Source organism: Vidua macroura, assembly GCF_024509145.1.
Source record: "Vidua macroura isolate BioBank_ID:100142 chromosome W unlocalized genomic scaffold, ASM2450914v1 whyW_random_scaffold_30, whole genome shotgun sequence".
NCBI lineage: Eukaryota > Metazoa > Chordata > Aves > Passeriformes > Viduidae > Vidua > Vidua macroura.
This window is the reverse complement of record NW_026530534.1, coordinates 1543919-1554213: the sequence shown is the minus strand read 5'-3', so window position 1 is coordinate 1554213 and position 10295 is coordinate 1543919. Positions and strand designations below refer to the sequence as shown.

Genomic DNA, 10295 nt, shown 5'->3' with positions numbered 1-10295 from the left:
CCCTCCACGCTGCCGCGAGTCCCCCGCGCCACGCGGCTGCGGCGTCCCCGGCCCCTCCCCCTGCCCTCGCGGCACCCGTTGCCCCAGCCCCCCCACCGGACCCCGTGGCCCCTCCCCCCGCCCTCGCGGCACCGGTTGCCCAAGCCCCCCCACCGGACCCCGCGGCCCCTCCCGCCGCTCCCTCCATCCCTGCACCCCCCACTCCGTTCACCCCTGCCGTTCCAGTTGCCGCGGTTCGCCCCCCCCGCTCCGGAACCATCATATCGGGCCCCTCCCCCGCCTCCGCCCCAGCGAGCCCGCCCAGCAATGTGATCGCGGTAACACCCGCTGCTGGCGCTGCACCGGCCCCGGCCCCCCCTTCCCCCGCGACCCCGGCTGTACCCCCCCCTCCCCCCCGCGAGTCCCGCCGCTCCTCCAGCCATGTGCTGTGCGTCCGTAGCCACCGCCATCGCCGGCCTCCTGCAGAGTCACGTGGCCACGCTTCTGCAAGCAGCGCAGGTTCCCCTCGCTGCCACGGCGCTGGCGCTGCCTGACATCCCGCATGCACCCGCTGTTTCTTCGCCGCCGCTGCCTTTCGCCGATTCCGGATCTACGGTGCTAACCACGACAGCGTCTTTTGTGCCGCGGGATGGAGCGGTCCAGCTCACCAAGCCGCCCTGCGCCTCCCGCGCTGTGGCTCCCCCACCGTTGTCACTACCCCTATCCGACATCCCCAGTGCTATGGTCCCATGCCTCCCCGACCGCCCAGTCCCTGCCCCAGCCCAGCTTGCGAGCTACCAGCAGCTGAGCTCCGCGGCACAGACACCGGCTAGCCCTCCGTGCCCTGTCCCCGCTCCGCGGCGATCCCTAGCCAGCCCTCCCGTTCCTGCCACCGCTGCAGCTACGCTGGGGACCACGGCCACCACCGGGATCGCGACAGCAGCCCAGCCCTCTGCCCCTGCACCCCCCAGTGCACCCCTGCCTGCAGCGCCGCTGCCGGCTCGGAGCGCCGCGGCGCTGCCGCGGCCCGACCCGCCCCCATTGCGCAGTGGTGTTCCGGGGCTTCACGCCGCAGCGCTGCCATCCCCTGCGGGCGGCGACGCCCTGGCGTTCCCTTCTGTGGCCACAGACGCGGTCCCTGCTGCGCTCCCCGAGGCGGCCGCCATGATGCCTCACCACGCGGATCCCGTGACTCGCCCCCCGCATGCGCAGTCCCTGCGACCCTCGGAAGTCCTGCCTCACACCGCGACACCGCCGGCCCCCCCCACGCCACCTCCACCACGCCTTTGATCTAGCCTCCCGGTTCCCACACGCTCCATGCTGCAGTCTACCCCCAGCCGACATCACTGTGCCCTCCCACGCCAGCACCACCGCTTCCAATTCCAGCCGCAGGACACCAGCCCGCGCCGCCACAACTTCCGGGTTCACCGCATCTACAAGTGTCTCCGCCCACACCACCAGCCCAGCCGGAGTCTGCTACGGCCTCATCACAATTAGCCCCCACTGCAACGCGACTCGCACAGCCTCTGGAAACCCCAGCGCTACAGCCACCAGCAGTTCCTGCGCAGCCGCAGCCTCCAGCACCCTTCACCTGCCTCCATCGCCACTGAGTACCGTGCCTCCTCCCCCCGCGTCCCTGCCGCTGCCACCGCATCCTGCACCTGACCCAAGCAGGACTGGACTACAACCAAGCACACAAACCGTGCAACGAGAAGGGGGAGGGTCGAATGTGACAGCCACTTTGACAAATACAGGACACATAGAGAACTGTATTGCATTTCCAAATGCCAACCCTCTTAATGCTGAAAAGTCACCAGCATCAATCGCAAATTCAGAAAATCCCCAGAAAAGTTTTGACAATCTTCAACTGACAGACTGGCATGAAATCACACGTGACATTTGCAAAGAGGAAAGCCTAAACCCTATAGCACTGCCTGTGATATTCAGCCAGCAAGCCAGTGGTCCCAGAACTTGGACAGCTATCCCATCTCATGAGGTGAAAGAATTGCGAAAAGCAATAAAGGACAATGGTATCTCCTCTCCATATTTTAGACAACTGCTGAAAAGTACCCTGGAAGGACATACACTCACACCAAATGACTGTAAAAATCTTGCTGCTATAATTCTTACAGACTCACAGTATATACTATGGGAACTTAAATGGAAGAGACTGCTTACAGGGGTACTAAACACTTATAGACAATGTACTGATGCAGACCTTCGTGCCCTCACCCTGTCTAAATTAATAGGTGACCCACCTGATGACCAGAATGAAAATCAAGTGAATTTACCCAGAATGGTGTTAGATGACATAAAAAAGATGGCTCGCAAAGCTTTTTTGCAAGTTCAGCCTGCAGGAACTTTTGAAAAAGCCTACAATCTAATTAGTCAAGAGTCATCTGAACCATTCACCTCATTTGTGGACCGGGTGATCCAAGCAGCAGAAAGACAATGCGGTGATGATATAGCCCGTCCAATAGTGATACGGGACATCATTGAAAATAATGCAAACGTGGAATGCAAGAGAGTCATCAAAGCCCTGGGAAAAGAAAGACCTACAGTGCCTGAAATGATTGATGCCTGCAGCAAAATTGGGAGCCCACAGCATGTAGCAACAGTTCGAGTAAATCCAAACTCTCCTGGAGCCCAGCAGTCCCCGCAGATTGGCGCCCAACGAGGAAGACCGACCCCCACAGACCGGCAACCCCATGTGTCTGAAGACCTCTTCAGCTTTTCTACCTGTGGGACACTTCTCCATGGATGGTAACTAAATAACCAGTTGTAGCCTCCTAATCGGTGTCGTGAGCACGGCGTATCCTTGCTGGGCAGCGTGAAAGCCGGAGCTCTATAACTTTGCCGAGGCAATCGTTGAGCACGGGGATTCGTTACAAGGTAGCGAGTACCTGTACCTCTTGGAGGAATTTGCCTGGCAATCCTCGAGCATAGGCGGCCGCTGCTGCGCGGCAGCTACCTAGAGCTCTCTGAGGAACCTCGCCGTGGCACCCCGCCACGTGCACCGAGCACAGGCGAGCATTGCTCTGCACTGCTGCACTGAAGCTCTGAGTGGAGTCCGGAGGCCCCGAGCACAGAAAGAAGTTCCTGAGCGACGCCTGAAACCGGAGCTCTGAGGGGGACCTCAAGCAGAGTCCTGAGCGCCGACTGGAGTGCCTGGCCAGCCCCCCACGTCGGAGTTCTGAGTGAGGACCCTGCCCCTGCGATATCGAGGTGAGCTACACTGGTGTAAAAATGGGACAAATCCCACTCTGCCCCTGATTGGGATCTCTATAAGGAACTTAAGCATTCTTTACGCTGCAGTAACAGTACTTTACCTAAGCAAGAGCTAAAAAACCTTTTAGAATGGACTCTAGTTAACTTCCCGAATGCGGACCGTTCAGCCGTCTTTACCAGAGACTTTTGGGACTCAGTTGGAAATAGACTCTTTAATAATATTTCACGCCAGGATTTGACTGGCGTTGACCTTCTCCTGGCGTGCAGAGCCTTGGTTGAGCTGTTTGCTGTACAGCAGAAGCCCGCGGCAGCCGCTCAGCCTGGCCACGCTGTCCCTGAGAATCCCCTCCACGCTGCCGCGAGTCCCCCGCGCCACGCGGCTGCGGCGTCCCCGGCCCCTCCCCCTGCCCTCGCGGCACCCGTTGCCCCAGCCCCCCCACCGGACCCCGTGGCCCCTCCCCCCGCCCTCGCGGCACCGGTTGCCCAAGCCCCCCCACCGGACCCCGCGGCCCCTCCCGCCGCTCCCTCCATCCCTGCACCCCCCACTCCGTTCACCCCTGCCGTTCCAGTTGCCGCGGTTCGCCCCCCCCGCTCCGGAACCATCATATCGGGCCCCTCCCCCGCCTCCGCCCCAGCGAGCCCGCCCAGCAATGTGATCGCGGTAACACCCGCTGCTGGCGCTGCACCGGCCCCGGCCCCCCCTTCCCCCGCGACCCCGGCTGTACCCCCCCTCCCCCCCGCGAGTCCCGCCGCTCCTCCAGCCATGTGCTGTGCGTCCGTAGCCACCGCCATCGCCGGCCTCCTGCAGAGTCACGTGGCCACGCTTCTGCAAGCAGCGCAGGTTCCCCTCGCTGCCACGGCGCTGGCGCTGCCTGACATCCCGCATGCACCCGCTGTTTCTTCGCCGCCGCTGCCTTTCGCCGATTCCGGATCTACGGTGCTAACCACGACAGCGTCTTTTGTGCCGCGGGATGGAGCGGTCCAGCTCACCAAGCCGCCCTGCGCCTCCCGCGCTGTGGCTCCCCCACCGTTGTCACTACCCCTATCCGACATCCCCAGTGCTATGGTCCCATGCCTCCCCGACCGCCCAGTCCCTGCCCCAGCCCAGCTTGCGAGCTACCAGCAGCTGAGCTCCGCGGCACAGACACCGGCTAGCCCTCCGTGCCCTGTCCCCGCTCCGCGGCGATCCCTAGCCAGCCCTCCCGTTCCTGCCACCGCTGCAGCTACGCTGGGGACCACGGCCACCACCGGGATCGCGACAGCAGCCCAGCCCTCTGCCCCTGCACCCCCCAGTGCACCCCTGCCTGCAGCGCCGCTGCCGGCTCGGAGCGCCGCGGCGCTGCCGCGGCCCGACCCGCCCCCATTGCGCAGTGGTGTTCCGGGGCTTCACGCCGCAGCGCTGCCATCCCCTGCGGGCGGCGACGCCCTGGCGTTCCCTTCTGTGGCCACAGACGCGGTCCCTGCTGCGCTCCCCGAGGCGGCCGCCATGATGCCTCACCACGCGGATCCCGTGACTCGCCCCCCGCATGCGCAGTCCCTGCGACCCTCGGAAGTCCTGCCTCACACCGCGACACCGCCGGCCCCCCCCCACGCCACCTCCACCACGCCTTTGATCTAGCCTCCCGGTTCCCACACGCTCCATGCTGCAGTCTACCCCCAGCCGACATCACTGTGCCCTCCCACGCCAGCACCACCGCTTCCAATTCCAGCCGCAGGACACCAGCCCGCGCCGCCACAACTTCCGGGTTCACCGCATCTACAAGTGTCTCCGCCCACACCACCAGCCCAGCCGGAGTCTGCTACGGCCTCATCACAATTAGCCCCCACTGCAACGCGACTCGCACAGCCTCTGGAAACCCCAGCGCTACAGCCACCAGCAGTTCCTGCGCAGCCGCAGCCTCCAGCACCCTTCACCTGCCTCCATCGCCACTGAGTACCGTGCCTCCTCCCCCCGCGTCCCTGCCGCTGCCACCGCATCCTGCACCTGACCCAAGCAGGACTGGACTACAACCAAGCACACAAACCGTGCAACGAGAAGGGGGAGGGTCGAATGTGACAGCCACTTTGACAAATACAGGACACATAGAGAACTGTATTGCATTTCCAAATGCCAACCCTCTTAATGCTGAAAAGTCACCAGCATCAATCGCAAATTCAGAAAATCCCCAGAAAAGTTTTGACAATCTTCAACTGACAGACTGGCATGAAATCACACGTGACATTTGCAAAGAGGAAAGCCTAAACCCTATAGCACTGCCTGTGATATTCAGCCAGCAAGCCAGTGGTCCCAGAACTTGGACAGCTATCCCATCTCATGAGGTGAAAGAATTGCGAAAAGCAATAAAGGACAATGGTATCTCCTCTCCATATTTTAGACAACTGCTGAAAAGTACCCTGGAAGGACATACACTCACACCAAATGACTGTAAAAATCTTGCTGCTATAATTCTTACAGACTCACAGTATATACTATGGGAACTTAAATGGAAGAGACTGCTTACAGGGGTACTAAACACTTATAGACAATGTACTGATGCAGACCTTCGTGCCCTCACCCTGTCTAAATTAATAGGTGACCCACCTGATGACCAGAATGAAAATCAAGTGAATTTACCCAGAATGGTGTTAGATGACATAAAAAAGATGGCTCGCAAAGCTTTTTTGCAAGTTCAGCCTGCAGGAACTTTTGAAAAAGCCTACAATCTAATTAGTCAAGAGTCATCTGAACCATTCACCTCATTTGTGGACCGGGTGATCCAAGCAGCAGAAAGACAATGCGGTGATGATATAGCCCGTCCAATAGTGATACGGGACATCATTGAAAATAATGCAAACGTGGAATGCAAGAGAGTCATCAAAGCCCTGGGAAAAGAAAGACCTACAGTGCCTGAAATGATTGATGCCTGCAGCAAAATTGGGAGCCCACAGCATGTAGCAACAGTTCGAGTAAATCCAAACCGTCCTGGAGCCCAGCAGTCCCCGCAAGACTGTTGGCACAATTTCACATTAAGACAAACTGTTGATGTAGTTTGCCTCTGGGCCCGTGACACTATTGGGCTGTCTTTCAAATTTATGATAAGCGCTATAGCCAAGCCCATTACAACCCCACCCAGCACGCAAACACAAACCCAAAATATGCCATTTAAGCTTGAACCCAAGGTTTATGAAATTGGCCCATATGTTATTAGTAACATGGGTAAGCAAAAACTATTATTTAACCCAGAATGGTCCCTTAAATGTGTCGAACTGTTAATGCAAACTAATATCTCGACAGTTCAGCCAGCTTGCTCCCCCTGCCTAAGGTCATCCTTCAAGGGTTTGGCAAAATGGCTGAAAAAACAAGTACACTTCAAGGACAGAATGCAAAGGGATCTAACCGGGATGTTAGGGACCGGGTTAGGGGCTTTGAATGGGATTGACTCCGAAATATTAATGAACAAATTAGCAGTAGCAACTAGCGATTTGATAAAATTAAGACAGCCTTTACAATCATCACTATTAGCATTGGGAAATAGTCAGTGGCAAGTCTCAACAGTGGTGCCAAGATGGAGAGAAGTTGAAGATCAAGACCATAGCTTACTAGTAGATGCATTAAAGGGGGCACAGGATAACATATCTCTAGCCCTTAGCTGTATACAAACACAATTATGGATACAGTCAACAGCTGCTTTAATCATAAGAGAAGGGAGTGAAGGGGTGTTTCCAACTGAAGTACGAAAGGCTCTCTGGGACAGTGCTACAGACTTTGAGATAAACTTCCAATCTTGGTGGACCATGGTAAATTTTACATATAATCCCACCACTAACACAGCTACTGCCTTTGTGCTCACTATACGTAATGCCACAGTTCACGCTATTCACCCCATTGTTGCCTTAGGGTTAAGTCATGGGAAGTCGGTATTATACCCCTCAGAACACATGGTATGGGCTTGGAAAATCCAAGGGAAATGGCAAACCATTAACTTAGAGCCTTGCATTGCTCAAGAACAACAGGAATTCATCTGTGAGAGTAATCTGATTAGTGCTCAAGACATATGCCATGACACTGACCAAGGCATATGCCACTTTGAGATCCACCCAGACACCAGACAACAAACTGTACTAGTGTATATAGGTGATGGCTGTGTATGTTTAAGGACTGTATGTGATGTCATAGAAATTGATGAGAACAAGGTCCCCTTAGCTGTTAAGAATCATTCCAATTTTTGTATCTGCAACTTTATTAAGGTTACCGGGTGTGACTTTGTGTACTCAGCACCAGTCGTGTCCCACCAGCTAATCAAATCAAACTACACGACATACAATGAATTACCACCTACACCCATTGGAATGAATTTAACCCTAGTAAAACAATTAATGAAACATCAAGATCTAATCAAAATTGTAGAAGAGATTCAAAAGAATGGGCAGAGAACTCTAGTAACTGTCCATCATGACATAACCGAAATAAACAGAGTCGTGCAAAGAGTAAAACAAGATACAAGTCATAACTGGTGGGATGCACTATTTGGATGGTCACCAACTGCAACTGGGATCATGAACACTTTATATGTCACCCCATTATAATTCTATTAATGTTACTTACTGTAAGTTTAATGATGTCTGTGGGGATTGCTGGACTCCAGGACGGTTTGGGTGGGTGCTAACGAAGGATCTCTGAGGCCCGGTCTTTAGAGCATAGGGTTTATTATAAAGGATGAAGGGCCCTGCTTAGAGTTGCTAGCCGCAACTCGTGGCAGGCCCTGGGAGAGCAGGGGGGAGAGAGAGGGAGAGAGAGAGATGGTGCCAGGTGGGTGTCCCAGCAGGAAGGTCCGAGAGAGAGAGCGTCCGGTCCCTCGGCCACACCTTATCAGGGGGCTTCAAGGTGGGCTGGGACAGGACTTGGGCCAATGGGGTTGCAGACATCGGATACTTCAGGGGAGGGTTACAGGTATGGGATGAACCATACATTGGGGGGTGAGACAGGACATTCCATTTGACCTTAGGATCTATCAGAAAGGGGGGATTGCTTTCAGCTTGGCTGTATCATTGTTTTCGGGATGCTCAGTAATGAAGGTTTGGTATTTCAAACCTCGTTTTCATCTCGATATCTGTATTCTCTGATTCTTTTGCCAGGCCCTCATATTTATAGGGCCTTGCTATTTCATCTTCCCCAACATCTCCCCCGTTCTGATGAACAACTAAGATGCTAGATACTGTCTTACTCATTATGTTCTGCACACACTGAAGTATACAGGGTACTGCTACTAAAACTACAATTATCACTATCAGAATAATCAAACCTACTTTACAGAGTTCCTTTAGCCAAGGTGCAAAGCTCCAACCATCAAACAAATTGTCTAGCCAGGATGGGCTATCTGTTGTAATTTGGTTAGCTAAATCCCTCAAATTTTGTAGCTGTTTATGAATGGAAACAGAATGGTCAGACAGATTCATACAACATAATCCTTCAAAATCTTCACAGCCATGTCCATGTGCTAGTAAAAGAAAGTCAATAGCAGCTCTATTTTGTAAAGTGGCATGTTTCACTGCTTCTTCATCTGTTAGCAAATCACTGATTATAGTAGAGGTAGCATTTACTTCTTTACTGAGCCAACACCCTAACTTGTTTAACTGTTTCAATGCAATCGAGGAACTTATCTGAGGTAGAAAAACACTTATAAGAGTCGATTTTCCTGAGTTCCAAGGGTGAAAATCACTATCACAGTCGTTCTCATATTGATGTCCCCAGGAGGATCTAATCCTCCTGCTTTTCTTTTTTACTACCCTTTTTACACTAGGAGAAATTATTGTAAGTTGCCCCATGGCACAAGGGCCACCATCTATTTTTGAAGGTATACCTTGCCAGGCCCTGTCTCCACAGATGAGCCAAATTCCTTTAGGAAATCGAATAGGAAGTTTGTTAAAATGATCTGCGTGAGGCTCATCATATATGAGAAGCTTAGTTTGATTGCACCAAGAGGTTATATTGCTATAAACTGGGTGATAAGGGGTAACGTTTAAATAAGGGCCGCCTTCACCTAGGAAATGAAAGAAGTAGCAGGTGTCCATAGTTAATGAACCCAGGATTTCTAGCTCTTGAAGGTCAGATTTATCAATTTTAGAATTATCAATATAAGTTTGGTGTCTTTGGCTAGGAGTGGGAGATACGTGATGATCGTCGTATGGCCAGTATTTGTCAAGAGTAACATTATCAAAACCTTCTGGAAGAGGTACCCCAACTAAGCAGGTTGAAAAAGGTTTGTCAGGGCTTGTGTCAGATAGACAGATGGTATCAGAGCCTGCAGACTTGGCTAAAGCAACCCAGACATTCGTCTTTGGTTGACTTACAGGTAAAGCTTCACTACAAGAACTAAAACAAAAGAACAAAAGCAACATGCACACGCACAAACGATAAAACTTCATTCTTTTCTTGAGCTGTTCCTGGCAGATCACTTTATCCTGATGATTCTGCGCAGCTCAGGTCTGGGTGCTTGCTTCTTGGTTTGTACTTGTGGAAGTACTGGCTGATGTGAGGGTGTCAGCGGGCTTCGATGTGTGGTAGGGCTTCACGTTCTTTGCTGGGACCCACTTAAGTCCTCCACCTGTGGAAACACATGCAAACCCCTTTCCCCATGTTATAAGATTGTATGGTCCTTCTATTTGTCCTGAATCTAAGTTTTTAATCAAAACTGGGGGGTGCTCTTTTAGTTTTGCTTTTTTGTTGTTCAAAAAGTGTCTGTAAATGGGGGGGTCAGGCTCTTCTGCAGAGCTATTTAGAAAATTGTAAACATACAGAGCCTTATTCAGCCTCCTTTGAGGTGCAGCCTGGTCTTCTCCCCCTTTCTGTTGATCTAAAATGCGTTTCAAGGTTTGATGTGTTCTTTCTATTATACCTTGACTCGTGGGAGAGTAGGGAATGCCAAATGTATGGCGAACACCCCAGTCATTCAGGAACGCAGCTAATTCTTGTGAAGCATATGAAGGGCCATTATCTGTTTTGATTTCTTGGGGGACACCCAAATAGGAGAAAGCTTGTGAAAAATGCTGGCAGACATGCTTAGCTGTTTCTCCTGTATGTACGGAGGCAAAAACTGCGTTTGAAAATG

The 10295-nt window shown here is 53.3% G+C and overlaps 1 protein-coding gene across 1 annotated transcript; it reads left to right on the top strand.

Annotated features, from left to right (window-relative positions):
- The first annotated feature begins 4270 nt into the window (after positions 1-4270).
- Positions 4271-4825, top strand: LOC128822709 (skin secretory protein xP2-like). The gene has a single exon (XM_054004516.1). It carries the CDS (start codon positions 4271-4273, stop codon positions 4823-4825), a length of 555 nt encoding a protein of 184 aa, XP_053860491.1.
- Positions 4826-10295: the final 5470 nt, after the last annotated feature.

What these genes read in the sequence shown, in the direction of transcription:
- LOC128822709 (XM_054004516.1), top strand. Translation starts at nt 4,271, where the DNA reads ATGGTCCCATGCCTCCCCGACCGCCCAGTCCCTGCCCCAGCCCAGCTT.